This window comes from Myotis brandtii, unplaced genomic scaffold (genome assembly GCF_000412655.1).
Source record: "Myotis brandtii unplaced genomic scaffold, ASM41265v1 scaffold240, whole genome shotgun sequence".
Taxonomy (NCBI): Eukaryota; Metazoa; Chordata; class Mammalia; order Chiroptera; family Vespertilionidae; genus Myotis; species Myotis brandtii.
This window is the reverse complement of record NW_005359064.1, coordinates 6,210,427-6,232,021: the sequence shown is the minus strand read 5'-3', so window position 1 is coordinate 6,232,021 and position 21,595 is coordinate 6,210,427. Positions and strand designations below refer to the sequence as shown.

At 42.1% G+C, this 21,595-nt stretch overlaps 1 protein-coding gene across 1 annotated transcript in view; it reads left to right on the top strand.

Moving 5' to 3' along the window:
* The window catches only part of RPN1 (ribophorin I), a 23,295-nt gene extending 1,833 nt beyond the window's left edge, over nt 1-21,462 (top strand). The window contains exons 2-9 of the mRNA XM_014540305.1: nt 6,186-6,492; nt 11,306-11,515; nt 12,937-13,129; nt 14,997-15,096; nt 16,860-16,998; nt 17,246-17,365; nt 19,527-19,772; nt 21,058-21,462. Of these exons, the coding sequence (XP_014395791.1) occupies nt 6,199-6,492; nt 11,306-11,515; nt 12,937-13,129; nt 14,997-15,096; nt 16,860-16,998; nt 17,246-17,365; nt 19,527-19,772; nt 21,058-21,240 (1,485 nt within the window). The 5' untranslated portion in view covers nt 6,186-6,198 and the 3' untranslated portion in view covers nt 21,241-21,462. The remainder of the gene's footprint in view (nt 1-6,185; nt 6,493-11,305; nt 11,516-12,936; nt 13,130-14,996; nt 15,097-16,859; nt 16,999-17,245; nt 17,366-19,526; nt 19,773-21,057) is intronic.
* The last annotated feature ends 133 nt before the right edge of the window (nt 21,463-21,595 follow it).

Below are 21,595 nucleotides of genomic sequence, written 5' to 3'. Positions count from 1 at the left end.
CTCAGACTGTTGGAGGGCCGGACTATAGTTTAAAAAAAAAACTATGAACAAATTTCTATGCACACAGCGGCGGCAAAAACACCTGGTGGGCCGGATAAATGTTTTCGGCGGGCCGCAGTTTGAGGACCCCTGCTCTATCCACTGAGCCAAACCAGTTAGGGCAGGATATGGTTTTTTTTTTCTCATTGATTTTAGAGAGAGAGAAAGAAACATCCATTGGTTGCCTCCTGTACATGCCCTGACTAGGGTCCAAACCCTAAACCCAGGTATGTGCCCTAACTGGGAATTGAACCCATAACCTTTTGGTGTACGGGACTACTCTTTAACTGGGCCAGTCTGCCAGGGCAAGAAAAAAATCTTTGGATCTTAAATGACTATCTTCTATCTATATATATAAAAGCCTAAGTGACCGTTTGGCTGTTGGACTGTTTGACCGGTAGCTGTGATGTGCACTGACCACCAGGGGGCAGTTGCTTTGACCGGTAGGTTAGCTTGCTGGGGTCCAGCCAATCGGGACATGAGCTGGACATGCCTGCACCCCTTCCGTGGTCCCTCCCCAGCCCCGATCGTGCACTGGTGGGGTCCCTCGGCCTGGCCTGTGCCCTCTCACAATCCAGGACCCCTGGGGGATGTTGGATAGCCGGTTTCGGCCCGATCCCCGCAGGCCAGGCCAAGGGACCCCACCGGTGCACGAATCTGTGCACCGGGCCTTTAGTATATATATAAAAGCCTAAGTGACTGATTGACTTGTGTCTGTGACATGCACTGACCACCAGGGGGCAGATGCTCAATTCAGGAGCTGCCCCTGGTGGTCAGTGCGCTCCCACAGCAGGAGCACTGCTCAGCTAACCAGTGGGCACCTGACACTGGGCTCATGGCTGGTGAGTGCAGCTGCAACAGTGCGAGCCTCTCCTGCCTCTGTGGCAATGCTACCAAGCGGTGGCAGGTGCAGTGGGGCTGGGATAAGCGGGAGTGGCGCGGTGCCCGGCCTGGGCTTGGGCTTCTCCCCGGCTGCCTGCTGCTTCACGCACTACTGGACCCCTCAGGGGATGTCAGACTGCCAGTTTGACAGTCCGACATCCCCTGAGGGGTCCTGGGTTGCGAGAGGGTGCAGGCCAGGCTGAGGGACCCCACTGGTGCACGAATCCATGCACCAGGCCTTTAGTTAAAAATATTTGACAGAGCCCTAGCCAGTTTGGCTTAGTGGATAGAGTGTCAACCTGCGGACTGAAGGGTCTCGGGTTCAGTTCCGGTCAAGGGCATATGCCCAGATTGCGTGCTCGATCTGTAAGGGCAGTTTAACCCTATCCCAGCAGTAACAGGATGCTTGCTTATCTATAACTAGAGGCTCGGTGCACGAAATTCGTGCAAGAGTAGGCCTTCCTTCCCCTGGCTGCCGGCAGCGGCTTCCCTCTGGCACCCAGGACCACCTCCGGCTGCCGGCAGGCACCCGGGACCCGGAATTCCCTTGCAGCCCTGACTTCATCCGGAAGGTTGTCTGGTCTAATTAGCATATTACTCTTTTATAATTATAGATGAGCCTAGTCCTCGCTTTCTGCACCGTGCAGACCCTCATCCTGGAACAGTTAGTTTGCAGAGGCTTTGAACCGAAGCCAGGTTCCCAGTGTTAGCTGCTGGTGTCAGTTAGAGGTCTGTTATAACCTATTTTTCAGCAAAATAGCTTTTAGAAAGACCCACACAAAGACCTGGAAGCAAGAAACAGAATCTGGAGCTATATAAGACTGGGTTCAGCAGGATAGAGGTGCTCAGCTTTCGGAAACTGATTTCCCTGCGCCAGCAGTGCTGCTTTTGGAATAAAGGTGAATTTCTGCATCTTCCAAGTGCTTGGTGGTCTGTCTTCCCGACTCTGGTTACTTTGCTATTACAGATCCCCAGTAGGGAGTGTGCAGGAAGCAGCCGATCAATGACTCTCATCATTGATCTTTGTATCTCTCTCTCCCTCTCCCTTCCTCTCTGAAATCAATAAAATATATTTTAAAAAATGACAGAATTAAAAAAAACTTTTTCTCATTTATTTTGAATTTTTTAATAATTTGTTCTAACAATAACTGTTTTTAATGCATATGTCTGTACATACATGATTTTACATACGGGTATAAATGGGATCATATTTAAATTTATTATCCTATATAATAAAAAACTAATATGTAACTGGTCGTTATGACGTGCGCTGACCACCAGGCGGCATGCGCAGAACATGGCAGGCATTGGCTGAGGCGGGATGGTGGAGCAGTTGAGCAGGGGCACCAGACAAGGTGGGGCACTTGCTGTCATCACCAGACAAGGTGGGGCACCAGTTGCTGTCATTGGGGCGAGCCTCTGGTGGTTACTGAAAATTCTTTGCTCCCGCACGCTGAGGTCCCGCCTGGTGCTCACACCTGCTGCTGGCGCAGGCCCCAATCGCTCCGCGCCTTCAGCAGGTGCAAGCATGGCGCCGTCAGCACGTGTGAGCAGTGGGAGCAGGGCTGCTGGCAGACAGGGGACCGGGGGCCATGGCAGGAGGGGCCGGGCGGTGGCACAGAGGATGGGCTGAGACGCACCCCTGTGCCTACTGCAGCCTTGTGGCCCACAGTTCCTTTCAAGGTGCACGAATTCGTGCACGGGGTCCCTAGTTCTATATAAAGCTTAACAGCAACGTTAAACAAGTCCCATAACCCTGGCATGACAACTTAGATATTTTTGTTCTGGACCATTTCAACATGCAGATATATTTTACATAGTTTTTTGTTTTTTTTTTAAATATATTTTTTATTGATTTTTTTACAGAGAGGAAGGGAGAGAGATAGAGAGTTAGAAACATCGATGAGAGAGAAACATCGATCAGCTGCCTCCTGCACATCTCCCACTGGGGATGTGCCCGCAACCCAGGTACATGCCCTTGACCGGAATCGAACCTGGGACCCTTCAGCCCGCAGGCCGACGCTCCATCCACTGAGCCAAACCGGTTTTGGCCTATTATTTAGTTTTATGTGATCCTACTTTTTAATCTTTTTTTCTCCCATATAATATTTCCTGTTTTCTGTGTGATCTTCATAGTTTCCTTTTATTACATGTAATCCTTGAGTTGCTTTGATCTACAAAAACATTATCTAAGGAGCCAAATTATAATACATGTTGATTACCTTGATTTTTCTATTGTAGTCTCAGAATGCATGAATTGGGCATCTTCACCACCCCTGTGGATGCCAGATCTGAGTTAGCCTTAAATAAGTTGCTAATAAATCCCTTCTCCCTTGTTAGTATTTCAGAGACTCCTCTCTCTGTGGCTGTTTAAGGACGCTGTCTGTGCTTACTGGCTGCGATTCATGGCCTGCAGCACATCTCTTGGAGAGGCAGGATGGCATAGTAGTTATGAGTGTGGTCTTATGCAGCCTTACTCCCAGGGTTCAAATCCTATCTCTGTTACTACTTACTGGCTTTGTATCCTTGGGAAACTGAAGAATACTTCCCTTCTTAGTAAAGTAATAATGTCTACGTTATATGATCATGGTTAAGATTCACTAAATTAATTCATCAAATATACTTGGAACAGAACCTGGTACATAGTAAGTAAGTGCTCAGTAAATTTTGACTTAATCTCTAAACGAACTAACCAATGAATGAGAAGGAGCATTCCAGGCAGAGACATTGTAAAGATAACAGAGGTTTGACATTTCATGCTGTGTTTAGTTAACTGGGCCTTTAGAGTGGCTGGAGTTCAGAGGAATGTGTAAGGAGGGCTGAGGTCAGTTTAAGGAGTGCTTTGTATACTATTTTTAGGGTTGTGGACTTTTTAGTCAGTTGGGTATATTTAAAAACTTTAACAGCATACTATTTTATTTATTCCCAATTCTGAGTGCATGCATTACACGGATTTGTCTTTATTACTGCTTCCTGCCCCAGAAACTGACACTTACTGGGTTTTCAGTAAATATGTTTCAACAAATGAGTAATTCCCTTATTTTACCCAACAAAACCAGATTCGTCACAGAATGTTCTTCCATTAGGTCCTGCAGAAGAAAAGCTATATGAAAAAAAACCTGTCTCCTTCTTAGACACTAATATACTCAGGTCTTTGTTGCCTGGCCAGCCTTTTATCAATCAGAAACCTTCACTAGCCGGTGTTTGCACATTTCAATTAGATTTAAAAAAAAATATTTTTTTATTGATTTTTAGAGAGAGGAAGGGAGAGGGCTAGAGAGATAGAAATGTTGATGAGAGAGGAAGTCATCGATTGGCCTCCTGCATGGCCCCCACTGGGGATCGAGCCCACAACCTGGGCATGTGTACTGACTGGGAATTGAACTGAGAATCAAACCAGAGACCTCTCCCTTCCTGAGTCAATGCTCAACTGTTGAGCCACACCAGCCGGGCTTCAGTAAGATTTGATGTCCGAAATAATGACCCTAGAGCACTGAATGGCTCTGAATTATCAAAGCAAGATTCAATTATGTTGGGAGTATTTAACATGAAAATTAAGGTGGGAGTGACACCATCAAATTGTGTTGATGGGCTGGCAGGGAGATAGAGATTAGGAGATTAATAATCTAGGCAAGAGATAATGGTTTGAATTGAGGAGGAGGCAATGGAAAGCCAGGAGGGGATGGATTTGGGAGACATTCTAAGGCAAGATAAATCCAATATTCTGTAATTGGGATAGGGTAGTGTGAGGCATCAGAAAATGCCTGAGGTTTCTAGCTTAGAGTTGGTTAGATGGTAGCAATATTAATAGAGAGAGGAAATTGGGATCATGAATGATATTAGATATTGGATATGTTGAATTGCTTGTGGGGTAGTCAGTGGAGTTGTCTAGTAATGAACATTTGAAAATTTGAGTTTAGATCTCAGGATAGAGAATGGGACGAGAAGCATAATTGGGCCTTGAAACCAAGAATTGGTTAAGACTGTTTCTGGAGAAGGTATAGGACTTATTATATTTTGAGTAGGTATTTCAGAGTAGTGTTATGAAGTATAAAGATGTGCCTGGTGAAGACCTTTAAGGACTCTAAATACCATGGAAGCATGTTAAAAAGCCTTCAGTTTTCCACAAATGGTTTCTGGGTCTGTAAGGAATTGGTCTCCTGGCATAATAAACTCAGATTCATTTTTTGAGTTAATTCTTTATATGAATTTTAGTAGTTTCCAGGCCATCTCTTTTTCTTTAAAATGCTAACAGCTTTATTTCATTCTGGTTATGAGAGTATAGCTCATTATGAAACAAATTGGAAAACAACAACAAAATGAAGCTTATTCTCCTATCCTGAGACGGTTACCATTAAACATTGTGTGGAACATTCATTGAGATACTTTCTTCACATACATTTGTATATATGTATGTTTTTAAAAGGGATCACTGTTTCTTTTGTAAATTAATTTGTTACTTACATTGTACATGGAAATGTTTAATATAGATAGATCTAAGTATCTTCTTTAGTGGCTGCCAATATCCCATTGTGTGGCTCTGTACTAGAATTTTTTAAACTGTTATCCTATTGTTGGACATTTATGTTGTTTTATACTCTTTTACTATTATAAACAATCTTGAGATGAACATCCAGATATTTATCTTAAAAGGTTTTAATTAATAGGTTAAAGGTGATCTCTTAAATATAACTGCTTTTATCTTTTTTTGTTTTATTTTTTCTCTCTCTTTTTTTATTGTCTAAAGTTTTACATATGTCTCCTTTTTCCCCAAGTGATAAATGCATGCATACAAGTCCTTTGATTGCTCTCTAACCACCTCCTCCCCTACCATTTGTCTCTGGATCTATTCTTTTTTTTTTTTTTAAGATATTTTATTGATTTTTTACAGAGAAGAGGGGAGAGGGATAGAGAGTTAGAAAAGTCGATGAGAGAGAAACATCGATCAGCTGCCTCCTGCACACCCCCTACTGGGGATGTGCCTGCAACCAAGGTACATGCTCTTGACCAGAATCGAACCTGGGACCTTTCAGTCTGCAGGCCGACGCTCTATCCACTGAGCCAAGCTGGTTAGGGCTGGATCTATTCTTGTTCATCAAATTATGTTGATCATTATATCCCACATATGAGTGAGATCATGTGATATTTATCTTTCTCCGACTGGATTATTTCGTGCTTTTATCTTGGGTACAAAATTTTGCTGTGACTTTGAGTTCCTAGCTGTTTTTAATTTCCTTACTTCTCTTGCCTCATTTTTCCTGCAGTGGTAGATTCTTCATGGTCAAGCTACCAGTTGCTCTCGATCCTGGGATGAAGATTTCAGTCATTTTGGAAACAGTCTATACCCATGTGCTTCAGCCATATCCAACCCAGATCACTCAATCAGAGAAACAGTTTGTGGTGTTTGAGGGAAACCATTATTTCTATTCTCCCTATCCCACAAAGACACAAACTATGCGTGTGAAGCTTGCCTCTCGAAATGTGGAGAGCTACACCAAGTTGGGAAACCCCACACGATCTGAGGACCTCCTGGATTATGGACCTTTCAGAGATGTCCCTGCCTATAGTCAGGTAGGCTCATGTGGAATATTGCCCATGCCTGTCTACTTCAGAGAACGTCTTCTAGAGTGACAGCTAGTTAGTTGATAGGGTTGGGTGGTGTAGGGTAGGTGGAAATCCAAGATCAGTTTTTTTTTAAAATATATTTTATTGATTTTTTACAGAGAAGAAGGGAGAGGGATAGAGAGTTAGAAACATTGATGAGAGAGAAACATCGATCAGCTGCCTCCTGCACGCCGCCCAGGGGGGATGTGCCCGCAACCAAGGTACATGCCCTTGACCGGAATCAAACCTGGGACCCTTCATTCCGCAGGCCGACGCTCTATCCATTGAGCCAAACCGGTTCGGCCAAGATCAGTTTTTTAATCTGCTGCGGAATGACCCATGGGGTCATTGTTCTCTTGGGAGTACAGATAGAGGCTGTGAGTTGGGGAAGACATTTATTTGTTTGTTTGTTTGTTTGTTTATTTATTTTTTATTTAAAAAAACCTTTATTATTGAAAGTATATATGTCCTAGGAAGACTTTTTAAAGCAGATAGCATTTGGAGAGTTGGAGTGGGAGTTGGGGGAGAAGGAAACAAGGCATTCTAGGCAGAGGCAATAAGAAGTTCAAAGGCCTGCCCTAGCTGGTTTGGCTCAGTGGTTAGAGTGTCAGCCTGCAGACTGAAGGGTCCCAGGTTTGATATCGGTCAAGGGCACATGCCTGGGTAGCAGGATCGATCCCCAGTAGGGCGGCATGCAGGAGGCAGCCAGTCAATGATTCTCTCATCATTGATTTTTCTATCTCTCCCTCTCCCGTTCTCTCTGAAATCAATAAAAATATATCCTAAAAAGAAAAAAAGGACAGAGGCCTGAGGATAAGAATACAGATAGGAACCCTGGTTGGGTGACTCAGTCGGTTGGAGCGTCGTCACATACACCAAAAGGTTGTGGATTCGATTCCCAGTCAGGGCACATACCTAGGTTGTGGGTTCAACCCCTGGTCAGGGTGGATACCGGAGGCAGCTGATCGATGTTGCTCTCTCTCTCCCCCGCCCCCCCCTTCCTCTCTCTTAACATATCCTCTGATGAGGATTGAAAAAAAGAGAAAAGGAAAGAAATGGGAAAATATGTGGTGTGTTGTCTAGTGTTGCTGGAGTAGCTTCTGTGGGTAGTAAAGCTGGCTCCATTGCTGAGCCTTGGGTTGGGCCTTAAAAGTAGAAGGAGCAATTAAGTCTTAAAAAAGATTTTGTTATGAAAAGTTTCAAACATATGTAAAAGTATAGAGAATAGTATAACAACTCCCAATAGACCCATCACTTAGATATCACTTAGATTCAGTGGTTATCAAGATATCAGCACACTTCAGATGTTTTTTTTTTTTTTTTTTTTTTTTTTGCTGTAATAATTTAAAGCAAATCTTAGGAATCATATCATTTCACCCTATGTTTTCTTTCTGTTTTCTCTTTTAAATGTCATTTAACATATAGTTAGGGCTGTTTATTTTGGGTTGTTTTTAACTTTTTAAGAATTTTTATAGGTTTAATTTTTTGAAAATTAAAATTCTTACATTTTCTTTTTTAATATATATATATATTAATTGATTTCAGAGAGGAAGAGAGAGGGTGAGAGATAGAAACATCAGTGATGAGAGAGGATCATTGATTGGCTGCCTCCTGCAGGCTCCCTACCGGGGATTGATCCCACAACCCAGGCATGTGCCCTGACTGGGAATCAAACTGGCTACCTCTTGATTCCTGGGTTGATGCTCAACCGCTGAGCCACACTGGCGGGGCTAACATGCTAAATCTTTAATTAGACTCATCAAGAAGAAAAGAGAGAGGACCCAGATAAAATCAGAAATTAAAGAGAGGTATAAATAATTATAAGAAAACACTATGAACAATTGTTTGCCAACAAGTTGGATAACCTGGAAGAAATGGATACATTCCTAGAAACATACAATCTTCCAAAAGAATGAATCAGTTAGAAACGGAAATCTGACTAGACTGATAACTACTAACAAAATTGAATCAGTAATCAAGAAACTCCCAACAAACAAAACTCCCAACAAAAGTCCTATGCTGGATGGCTTCACATGGCTTCACGGGTGAATTTTTCCAAACATTCAAAGAATTATCATGTATCGTTCTTAAACTATTTTCAGAAATTCAAGAGGAGGGAAGACTTCAAAGCTCATTTTATGAGGTCAGCATCACCCTGATTTTAAAACCAGATAAAGACTACAGAAAAACAAGAAATTATAGGCCAATATCCCTGATGAGCTTAGATGCAAATGTCTTAAACAAAATATTAACAAACTCAATTCGGCAGTATAATAAAAAAATCGTGCCCATGATCAAATGGGATTTATTTCTGGGATACAAGATTGGTTCAATATCCACAAATCAATTAACATTATACACCACATAAACAGAATGAATGATGAAAACCGTATCACATCAGTATTACACAAAACAGCATTTTTACAAAATATGGCATCCATTTATGATAAAAACTTTCAGCAAAGTGTGAATAAAGGGAACATACCTCAACATAATGAAGGCCATATGTGACAAACCCACATCTTACATCATCCTCAACGATGAAAAGCTAAAAGCATTTTTCTTAAGATCAGGAACAAGACATGGATGTCTGCTTTCCCCACCTATATACAACAGTATTGGAAGTCCTGGACTTAAAAGATTATAAGACATCAAAGAAAGAAGTCGAAGAAGAGAAAAGTAAATGGAAGCATAAACATGGTTGAACTGTTTTAACATGGTTAAAATGTTCATACTACTTAAAGCAATGTATAGGTTTAGTCCAATCCCTATCAAAATACCAATAGTATTTTTCACAGAACTGGAACAAAGAATTCTAAAATTTATATGAACCACAAAAGATCCCTAATAGCCAAAATAATCTTGAGAAAAAACAAAGTTGGAGATACCACACTACCTGATATCAAACTATACTACAAGGCTTTAGTAATCAACATCATCCTACTGGCATAAAACCAGATGCCTAGATCAATGGAACAAAATAGAAAGCCCAGAAATAAACCCAAGCCTATATGATCAATGATCCATTAATCTGACAAAGGAGGCAAAAAGTACAATGGGGTAAAGAGTCTCTTTAACCCTTTGTACGCCGTAAGTGTCTATAGACACGGTGGACCTTTATTGGTTTCTGTTTTGGATGCGTGGCAGTTAACTGGTTAATAAATGGTGTTGGGAAAACTGGACAGATACATGCAAAAATGGAAACCACACTAGACCACTTAAACCATATACAAGGATAAACTCAAAATGGGTTAAAGATTTAAAGGTAAGACTCAATTATGAAACTCCTAGAAGAAAACAGGGAGTAAACTCTGACATTGCTCTTAGTACTGTTTTTTTTTTTAATATGTCTCCTTGGGCAAGGGAGACAAATGAAGAAACAAACAAATGGGACTAGATCAAACTAAAATGTTTTTTCACAGCAAAGGAAACTATCAAAATGAAAAGACAACCTTCTGAATGGGAGAAGATACTCGCCAATGATACATTTGATAAGGGCTTAATATCTAAAATATATAGGGAACTCATACAGCTTAGCCCTCTGAAAAACAATCTGTAACAAATGGTCAGAGGACCTGTGAAGAGACATTTCTCCAAGTAAGATACAGTTGGCCAGTAGACATGAAAGTATGCTCAACATCACTACTCATCAGAGAAATGTAAATTAAAATCACAATGAGGTATCACCTTATGCCTGTCAGAATGGCTATCATTAATAAATCAACAAACTAAGTTGTCAAGATGTGGAGAAAGAAAACCCTCATGCTTTTTGGCCTAATTGCAAATTGGTGCGGCCAGTATAGAAAACAGTGTGGATGTTCCTCAAAAAATTAAAGACAGAGCTACCATCTGGCCCAGCAATCCCACTTCTGGGTATATATCCAAAGAAATCCAAAACACTAATTTGAAAAGATGTTTGCATCCTGTGTGCATTGCAGCATTATTTACAATAGCCAAGATATGAAATTAACTAGTGTCCGTCTATTGACGGGTGAATAAAGAGAATGCGGTACATACATGCAGTGGAGTGGTAGTTGGCTTTTGAAACAATGAATCTTGACCATCTGTTACAACATGGATGGACTGAGGGTATTATGCTGAGTGGAATAAGTCAGAAAAACAGATACCATATGATTTGACTTATATGTGGAATCTAAAAAAATGAATGAACAAACAGAAAAACAAACTCCGATGCAGAGAACAAACTAATGGTTGCCAGGTGAAAAGGGGAAGGGATTCAGAAGTATAAATTGGCAGTTACAAAATAGTCACTGGGATATAAAGTGCAGCATAGGGAATCTAGTCAATAATAACTATGGTGTAGATTTATCATGGGGTCACTTCATATGTTATGTAAATGTCTAACCACTGTACTGTACACCTGAAACTAATGTAGTATTGAGTGTCAGCTGTAATTGAAAAATGGAAAAAATTAAAACTATAAGGAAAAAGTACAAATAATCTTTAATTCTGCTTCCTATATGCGTTCTTATGTATTGCATTTTAGAATCTTTTTTCTCACGTAGTTGCTATAAGTAGAGTGTAGAAGTTTTTTTTTTAAACAAGTGATATTTGTGTTGGAACTTAAAATAATTTTGTATATCCTATTTTTCTAATTAATAACATCATGAATATTTCCATATAGTATTAAAAATTCATAGTAAATTTTTAAAAATGTTACATACAGTAGATACATTATAATTTAATCATTCTGTTGCTTATATGTAGTTTCTAATCAGTTTGATTTGAACTTTGAACTACTTGTTTCCTTCTTCTACAGGATACTTTTAAAGTACATTATGAGAACAACAGCCCTTTTCTTACTATCACCAGCATGACCCGAGTCATCGAGGTCTCTCACTGGGGTAATATTGCTGTGGAAGAAAATGTGGACTTGAAGCACACAGGGGCTGTGCTTAAGGGACCTTTTTCACGCTATGATTACCAGAGGCAACCCGATAGTGGTATATCCTCCATCCGTTCTTTTAAGGTATGGAGTTTTAAGCTTGGACGTTGGTAGAAACTATGACTTTATCATATTTGTTCTTTCATTTACTTTTTGAAAGTAGCTAAATATGGGCAGTTGTTTAAGATTAATTGAGGTTTAAGTGGTTGGGTGACGGTTAGAATCAAGAGGAAGAATCTTTAAAAAATGCCCTCATTGCCCTAGCCTGTTTGACTCAGTGGATAGAGCATCAGCCCATGGACTGAAGGGTCCTGGGTTCGATTCCTGTCAAGGGCACATGCCTGGGTTGCGGGCTCGACCCCCAGTAGGGTCATGCAGGAAGCAGCCAATCAGTGATTCTCTCTCATCATTGATGTTTCTATCTCTTTCTCCCTCTCCCTTCATCTCTGAAATCAATTAAAAAAATGTGTATATGTATATGTATATAAGAAAAAATGTATATACATATACAAGAAAAATTTTACTAGTCACATGCATATAAAAAATGCCCTCATTTATATAACTAGGTCATATTTTTTTAAAGAAGATTTAAATAGAAAAAGGAAAAACAGTACTACCCTTCATAATTAAAATTGCTGACATTTTAATATATTTTTTACACTGTTTTGAGAAAAGCAATTGATCAGACTTTATATATAGTTTTATCTTTTTGTCTTATAAATAAAAAAAGCAATTGATCATATTTTATATATAGTTTTATCTTTTTTGCCTTACAAATGAAATCTTATAAGCATTTTCATGTACTTATATATTACAGAAGGGTTCGCTGTATGAAAAACATATTACATTTTCTCCCCCTGATTATCAAAATATGCTTCCAGATTTGGAAGCTACAATAAAGAATATAATGTGGAGAAAACCCTTCTATAACCTTGCCTGTCTCCTAGTTATTTGATGTAATGTCTTCCATCTTTAGTTTCCCTCTGTAAAATAACTTTCAGATTGTTTTTACCTTTGTTCTGTCTAGGTAATTATGATTCTCTTTATTATCTACTTATAGAAGAATTTGACTATTGACCTTTTTAGAAGTAGATTTGATATCGAGACATTTTGAAGCCTTGGGGGAAAAGTTAGCCTCTAGATCAGTGATGGCGAACCTTTTGAGCTCGGCGTGTCAGCATTTTGAAAAACGCTAACTTAACTCTGGTGCCATGTCACATATAGAAATTTTTTGATATTTGCAACCATAGTAAAACAAAGACTTATATTTTTGATATTTATTTTATATATTTAAATGCCATTTAACAAAGAAAAATCAACCCAAAAAATGAGTTCGCGTGTCACCTCTGACACGCATGTCATAGGTTCGTCATCACTGCTCTAAATTGTTTACAGTTTGGGGACTATTTTAATTGAGTAGTACTGGGATGAAGATTTTGGTGCAGAAAGTATTTTCTCTATTTAGGATTAATTCCTCTGAAAAATGCATGTTCATTCTCTTGCAGACCATTCTTCCCGCTGCTGCCCAGGATGTTTATTACCGGGATGAGATTGGCAATGTTTCCACCAGCCACCTCCTTGTTTTAGACGACTCTGTAGAGATGGAAATCCGGCCTCGTTTCCCTCTTTTTGGAGGGTGGAAGACCCATTACATCGTTGGTTACAACCTCCCAAGCTATGAGTACCTCTATAATTTGGGTCAGTCTTAGTAAGGGAGTGGAGAACGGAGAGACCATCTTTTTCTTTAATTTCTTGCAGTTATTATTATTATTATTTCACAATTGCCAGTCCTTCTAGATGGGGAGAAAGAATATTTTCTTATCATTCTTAAAAAGGCTGAGATATTATGCCAGGCCAGCGTGGCTCAGTGGGGGTTGAATCTTTGCCAGTCTTCAGTATTTGGCATTTTCTCTTGAATCTTTTCTTCATTTAAAACTTTTCTTGCCTAAGCTGGTTTGGCTCAGTGGATAGAGCCTCGGCCTGCAGACTGAAGGGTCCTGGGTTCGATTTTGGTCAAGGACACATGCCTAGGCTGTGGGCTCATCCCCAGTAGGGGGCGTGCAGAAGGCAGCCAATCAATGATTCTTTCTCATTGATGTTTCTCTCTCTCTCCCCCTTCCTCTCTGAAATCAATAAAAATACATTAAAAAATAAAAAATAAAACTTTTTACTTTTTATCGTAAGGCATTATCTGTTTATTCATTCACATTCCTTCTAGGTTAGCCTTCATTTATAAAATGATTTTTTTCTTTTTCTTTTTTATAGACATTTTATTTTTATTTTATTTTTTAAATATATTTTATTGATTTTTCACAGAGAGGAAGGGAGAGGGATAGAGAGTTAGAAACATTGATGAGAGAGAAACATCGATCAGCTGCCTCCTGCACACTCCCCACTGGAGATGTGCCTGCAACCAAGGTACATGTCCTTGACCAGAATCGAACCTGGAACGCTTGAGTCCGCAGGCCGACGCTCTATCCGCTGAGCCAAACTGGTTAGGGCATGATTTTTTCTTTTATTTCTAAATTTTTTCCTGAGTTCTGGAACTTTTCTGAATTTTTATAAGTCTGATTTATATATTTTTTTTTCATAACTTGTGTCATTTTCATAATACCTTTAGCTTGTTTGAAATAGCAGGAACAAATTTGATTGGTTTTGTGGGCATGTCTTATGGTATGCTTTCATTTTCTCTAGGGATTTTTTTTTTGTAACTTAAAAAATTATTTTTAATTATAGTTGACAAGTTTTTAAAATATAACTTAATACAAAAGGGGGAGTCTGATACTTCTCTGTTGCTCATTTTTAATGTGAACTTTTAGGAGGAATGATTATAACTACCCAATTCTCTGTTGTTTAGTGTAATATTGAAAAATATGGTGGCTTGCTTTCTGAGCTTTCTCTGGCTTTGTTTTCCTGTAGCTCTGTTGTCCTCATTATGCTTGATTTTGATTCTACTCCAGCAGTTTTTGATCCGTGTAGGGTACTGTCCTGGCAGGGGAGCTCTGGTGGGCTTTTCAAAGTGCTCAGGGACTAGACTGCTCTAGCCTTACAGATCTTCTGCGGCCCATTTTACTTACCCACTGTGCAGGGTGTAGGACTCCTGAGTTCTAGTTGCTCTTCTCCAGCTGGCCTGCCTTACTCTCCAGTGAACACTGTTGTCTGTCAGGGGCTCTTCTTTCCTCAGGCCTCTCAGTTGCCCTGTTGCTTCCTTCTGCTTTATCATTTACAGGCCCTAATAATGTGTAGGTCGTGTGGCTGTTGGTGTTTTGTGGACTACACCCCCTTGTATTTGGGGGTTTGTGGAGATGCCATGTTACCTAGTTTTGTTGTGAATATGGTCCATGGGTTTTTTACTTTGTTATCTAGTTGCTCTGTCTTTATGTGGAAATTGGGGAAAACCCAAAATCTATGCTGCTACCACCACCTCTGTCTTCCAGACTCTCCTAGTGCATTAACTTCAGATAGCATCTTTACTCCTCTGTGTAAGATGGGAGTGTACTCCCTTTTTTCCTGTCCTATTTTCTCAGTTTTTCACATCATTGCATGTGTTTGCTTGATCCTTCAGGTGACCAGTATGCATTGAAAATGAGGTTTGTGGACCACGTGTTTGATGAGCAAGTGATAGATTCTCTGACTGTGAAGATCATCTTGCCCGAAGGAGCCAGGTGAGTGTGACTGTTCCTTTCCTCTGTTCCCATTTCTGTGGTGGTGCCCTTGGTTACTCGAAGCAAATCTGTGTGGAGGAGGCACAGAGTAAGTGCTCAGTATATAGTTTTAAAAATATATATATATATTTTTATTGATTTAAAAGAGGAAGGGAGAGGGAGAGAGAGAGAGATAGAAACATCAAGGATGAGAGATAGAAACGTCAAGGGTCATTGATTGGCTGCCTCCCGCATGTCCCACACTGGGGATTGAGTCCACAACCCAGGCATGTGCCCTGACCGGAATCAAACTGTGACCTGGTTCATAGGCCGATGCTCAACCACTGAGCCACGCTGGCCGGTTGTCAGTATATATCTTTGACAGAAGCCTGTAGGGACCTTTTGACTGGAGTTTAAGTGGAAAAATTAGATTCAGATGAGGGAACGAGATTTATTTATGAAATATTCCTCAAACACAGTGCTTTTGTGTGACAGGAGCAGTCTCCAAAGTCACCTTAGCAGGCCACAGTGATGGCCTGAATCTGATGGGATGATCTGCAATAGGAAATAATTCAAAGTCAGGACAGTCAGGCAGCCCTTGTGCTGTGTTAATAGAATGAAGAAGAGCCCTGGCTTGTTTGGCTCAGTGGATAGAGCATCAGTCTGCAGACTGAAGGGTCCTGAGTTCGATTCTCAAGGGCACATGCCTGGGTTGCAGGCTCGATCCCCAGTAGGGGGCGTGCAGGATGCAGCCGATTGATGATTCTTTCTCATTGATATTTCTCTCCTTCTCCCTTCCTCTCTGAAATCAATAAAGATATATTAAAAAGAAAAAAAAAGAATGAAGAAGGGTAATGGGTTCCATAGACCAGGTTCAGAAAGGTGGGCACAGGAGGGAGAGGAGAGGATCTCAGATGGTGTATTAGCGTCCCATGGTTACAAGCTGTAGGAGCTGTCTTTGGTCATTTTAAGCAGAAAGGAATGGACTTGGAAGAATAAGGGATATCCTAAAATGACAGCATAGGCTGAGGAACTAGGCTGAGGAAGCCAGAGCCAGAGTATCTCCAGGACTCCAGTTGGCTAAAACTGATGGCCACACACAGGGGCACCTGCCCTTGGCGTGAGCGACAAATACCTTTTTGTAGGCTTTTTGTCATTTTACTCTTGATTCATTTTAAAGGGAAACATCTACTTGGCCTCCTTGGGTTATTTGTCTACTCTGATCACCAGAAGGAGAGGCACCTTGATTGTTCTTCCTGTGGAAGACATTCAGTTGGGGAATGGGTAGTTCCTCCAAGTAAAACTAGAGTGCTGTTGACTAGGAGAAGGGAGAATGAGTGTGTGTAGGCAAAAGCAGGACATGTCCAACTATGCCCTGTAACAAATTTCCAGTCTGTGAAGAGACAGACCATTTGGAGTAACTTTTCAGGAGCCTCTTCAAGTCCCTGAGAGGCTCTTGTTGGGTAGAATGCACACAGTTCTGTGATCTCTGTGATTCCAAGGGGTGGGCCAGTAGTGGTGAGCCCTTATGAGTGCAGGTTGCAGGGTGATAGACAGTTGTTGCCTCAGCAGAAGAATGGTCTCATACTCAGGACTTTCTGGCAGTGGGTCAGCTGCCTCAGGTGGTCAGGTGTTCCTGGTGCTGGTAGGGGAGCAGAGTGGAGTGTGAACTTAGTGACCCTGAAAGGCCCCTGGATTGAGCCTTGGAATTTTCCAACCCTAAATAAACCTAGTTGGTCAGTGCAGTTTGTCTGAGGCTATATTATATTCCCATCTGCCTCCAGGAACATCCAAGTTGACAGTCCCTATGAAATCAGCCGTGCCCCAGATGAGCTGCACTACACCTACCTGGACACATTTGGTCGCCCTGTGATTGTTGCCTACAAAAAAAATCTGGTAGAACAGCACATTCAGGACATTGTGGTACGTGACTCCATGGTTCTGTCTCCTATGCCTCCGTTCACAGAGAATGGGTGCTGGGGGCCAGGTCTTGCCTATCTTTCCCTCCTTGGGCTGGAGTGGTTTGAACATAGCATCCTCTGGGGGTAGGGCTGGGCAGGTGGGGTGGGGCAGCCTGGATGATTGTTGGCTTGGTGAAGCCCCTTTTGGCTCCCAGGTTTCTGAGTCCATGTAGGCCTGACACAGCCCATCTTCTTGGTTCTCCCCCCAGGTGCACTACACATTCAACAAGGTGCTCATGCTGCAGGAGCCCCTGCTGGTAGTGGCTGCTTTCTACATCTTGTTCTTCACAGTCATCATCTATGTCAGGCTGGATTTTTCTATCACAAAGGTACCCTTGTGTCTTTCTTCTTGTCAGTTTGTCATTTTGCACCCTTGATAATGTGTTTCACTAGGTTTACTTAGCATTGGTCGTCACAGTAGACCAACGTAGCACCTTGTAGCCCAGAAGATTCTCTGCTGCCTGTGGCTTCTGCTAATCCTTTCTGTAAAGATAACCTTGTTTTTGTTGCTGTGATCATGGAGCACGCACAGGTTGCTAATGGTGAGTGAGTACTGTGGGATCAGGGCAGCAGACACAGTGTGTACTTTTAAGGGCCCGAAAGGCTACCCTGAGTAGGTGAGGTGCAGAAAAGGTGGGAAGGGCACTCAGCCAGAGGGAACAGTTTGTGGGACAGCAGAGAGGGCTCACAGGGACCTGTGGGTAGCAGTAGTATAAATGTAAGCAAAAAAGTTGATCCAGCTGGTTCCATAAACCAGTAAGGCTGCCCAAGGCTCAAGGTGGTGCAGTTGGGATAGCTGCTAACAAACTTTGTCATGCAGAAGGGTTGAGTCTAGGTTTTATTATGAAATAGCCCTATCTTTTAAGCTATAAAAATTGCTTTTGTTTTATTGATTAAAAAATTTTTTTACATTTATAGAAATATTACAAGAAAGATAAAAATAACTCTTGTACTGGTATACTCATCACCTAGACATAGCTAACATTTGACTGACCTCTATACATCATTATTTTTCCTGAACCATTTGAGAAGTTTGCAGACATTTGTGCTCCTTTACCGTTGAATACTTAAGCGTGTATGCAACCTGAGAACAAGGGTATTCTCTTACATAACCACGATGCAATGATCAAATTCGGGAAATGTAATTCAGTTCATGTTCAAATGCTGCTGACAATCCCAGTGATAACTTTTATAACAATTATTTTTCATATTCCAGAATCCAATTCAGGATCATGCAGCTCATTTAGTTATCGTAGCTCCCTAGTCTCTTTTTTAAAAAAAATATATTTTATTGATTTTTTATAGAGAGGAAGGGAGAGGGGGAGAGAGTTAGAAACATTGATCAGCTACCTCCTGCACACCCCCTACTGGGGATGTGCCTGCAATCAAGGTACATGCCCTTGACCGGAATCGAACCTGGGCCCCTTCAGTCCGCAGGCCGACGCTCTATCCACTGAGCCAAACCAGCCAGGGCACCCCTAGTCTCTTTTAATCTGGCGCAGTTCCTCAGCCTTTCTTTGTCTTTAATGACCTTGACATATTTGAAGTTTAGAGACCTTTTGAAGTTTGTAGACTGTCCTTAGTTTACATTTATCTTATGTTTCTTCCTGATTAAATTCAGATTACGCATTTTTGGCAAGAACACTATAAAGTGATGTTGCATTTGCAGTGTGTCACATCAGGAGTTCCTAGTGTTGGTGATATTAACTCTTTTTTTGAATATATTTTTATTGATTTCAGAGAGGAAGGGGGGGGAGAGAGAGAGAGAAACATCAATGATGAGAGAGAATCATTGATTGGCTGCCTCCTGCACGCCCCCTACTGGGGATCATGCTTGCAACCAGGGCATGTGCCCTTGACCAGAATCAAACCTGGGACCCTTCAGTCCACAGGCGGACGCTTTATCCACAGAGCCAAACTGGCTAGGGCTCCATTGATTTTTGGAGAGAGTGGGAGGGGGAGAGACAGAGAGAGAAACATCGATGTGAGGGAGACACATTGATTGGTTGCTTCCTGTACGCACCTGACCAGACGGCCAGGGATTGAGCCTGCAACTGAGGTACGTGTGTCCTGGGCCAGAATCTAACCTGGGACCCTTCAGTCCATGGGCTGACACTCTATCCACTGAGCCAAACCGGCTAGTGCTCCCTTGAAGTATTTAAGGAGTAACATAATGGACATTCTGGAATCTTGCCCTTACCTGAGCTGAGATTTATCTTTCCTCAGCACCTTATGTCTTTCATGGTGCACTCTGGCATTAGTACATCTGTTTGCCCTGCTGGACTTTGAAGTGAACATCTGTTTCATCTTCATGTCCCCAGTCTTTCCCGTTGCTGAACTGGCCCAGATTCAGTGTTAGTACAAGTTTGATTCTCTGACTTTCCAAGAAGATGGCTTTTTTTGTTTGCACAGCTGGTAGTGGGTGATGTTTGGAGGTGAAGGTTGGAGCGGGTTCAGGCCTGGTTTCGTCTTATACTGTCTCTCCTCCAGGATCCGGCTGCGGAAGCCAGGATGAAGGTGGCTTGCATCACAGAGCAGGTCTTGACCCTGGTCAATAAGAGACTAGGTCTCTACCGTCACTTCGACGAGACTGTCAATAGGTATAAGCAGTCCCGGGATGTGTCCACCCTCAACAGTGGCAAGAAGAGCCTGGAGACGGAACACAAAGCCTTGACCAGTGAGATTGCACTGCTGCAGTCCAGGCTGAAGACGGAGGGCTCTGACCTGTGCGATAAGGTAGGTGTCTGTCAGCACTGAGTCGCTTGGCTCGTTGCTTGCCATATCCCATCTTCGAGGGCTGTACCCCACTATCTAGACTAGAGCATCATATGGCTGCTCTGTCTGGGTCAGCCACCAGGCAGCTCTTGCTCACTGCTGGCTTGTGGTGTGATACTGCACCCAGTGGCATTGTGTCAATCCTTGTGGTGGAACAGGAAGTTTGGGTGTCTTGGATCTGAGCTGGGTGTGGAGAAAGCTCTCCTAGATTATATAGCCTGTCTGTCCTCACAGCTGGTACTGACAGCAGCTGCTTCCTCCTTGGAAGCCAGTCTGAACCACGTGAGAAGAACCAGACTTAGAAGAGGGGTTAAGTCCAGGCTCTGATTCAGACTTTGTAAACCTAGGCATGTTATCTCACTCTGTACCTCAGTTGCCTCACCTGTAAACTGGAATGCTATTAGTATTACCCATAGTGGTTGTGAATGTGAAATAAGTGTGACATGCTTGATGTAAAGGGCTGAGAATCCTGCCTGGGACGTGCTGTGTGAGTTCCTGTGGCCTATAAATGAGGAGGGGAACCTCCCCTCCCCCTGGAGGTGTCCTTTAGAGTTCCGGACCACACTCTCCATGTGCCACGCCCCAGCATTCTCCTTATCCTGTGCTGTTTTCTTTATAGCAGCTACCATTTTCTGAAAATGTTTATTCATGTGCTTAAGTATTTATAATCTGTCAGCTTCTTGTGGGGCAGATGCCTTATCTGTCTTTAGTGCTTTTTCCAGAACCTAGAATCATGCCTAGCACTATGACTCACTAAATATTTGTTGAATGTTGAGTGAATGTGGGTATAAAAGTCCTCAGTCTGACATCGAGTTGGTGATAACATGGGAGTCATTCAGACCTAAAATTACACCCCAGCCAGTGGTCCTTTGCCTATGTGAATTTCTGCACCTAATTTGATAATCAAAGGGAAGAGAATGAATGTTCCTTGAGTACCTACTGTGTGCCTGGCACCACCGTGTTTAAGTGATTTTACATATTTTCCCATTCATTTCTTGCAATCCTCTTCTACAGCTAAGGCCCAGGGATGGTGAAGGGTTTTGTTCACAAGGGTTAGAGCTTGAAGGAACAGGGTTTGCGGGGGCGGGGGGGTGAGGCTGGCATTTGAAGCCAAGCCTGTCTCCCTTCACAGCCAGCCCGTGTGGCCTGGGAGTTCTGGAATCTGTTGGCATGGGAGGTGGTGAGCCTTGCTGAATGAGGGTGAGAGGACCACTCTCAAGCCTTGCCCTGCTCTTGCCTTGGCCAGGTGAGCGAAATGCAGAAACTGGATGCACAGGTCAAGGAGCTGGTGCTGAAGTCGGCAGTGGAAGCTGAGCGGCTGGTGGCTGGCAAGCTCAAGAAAGACACGTATATCGAGAATGAAAAGCTCATCTCAGGAAAGCGACAGGAGCTGGTCACCAAGATTGACCACATCCTGGATGCTCTGTAGGCCCTGCCAGTTGTCTACTGGGTGGGCCCAGGGCGCTGCACTTACGGCAGGTGTGTGTGTGTGTCGGGGGGGATGAACGTTGAGGCCAGTGAATGCTGGCGTCTGTATTTTATAAAAGGCCTTCAAGGAAGAGAAGCCAGGCCCTGCCTTAGACAAAACAAGAAGCTTAGTTTTTTCCCCTAAACTGTTCCTTTAAAAAAATGTAAAAACAAACAACTGAAACCACACACACACACACATCAAAAACTTAAATTCCATTAAAAATAAAATACCTGTTTTTGAACAAATAAATTTTCAATATTTGATTGGTTTTGTTTTATTCTGAAGCCTAGGATATTATTTTAAGCCTGTAAGC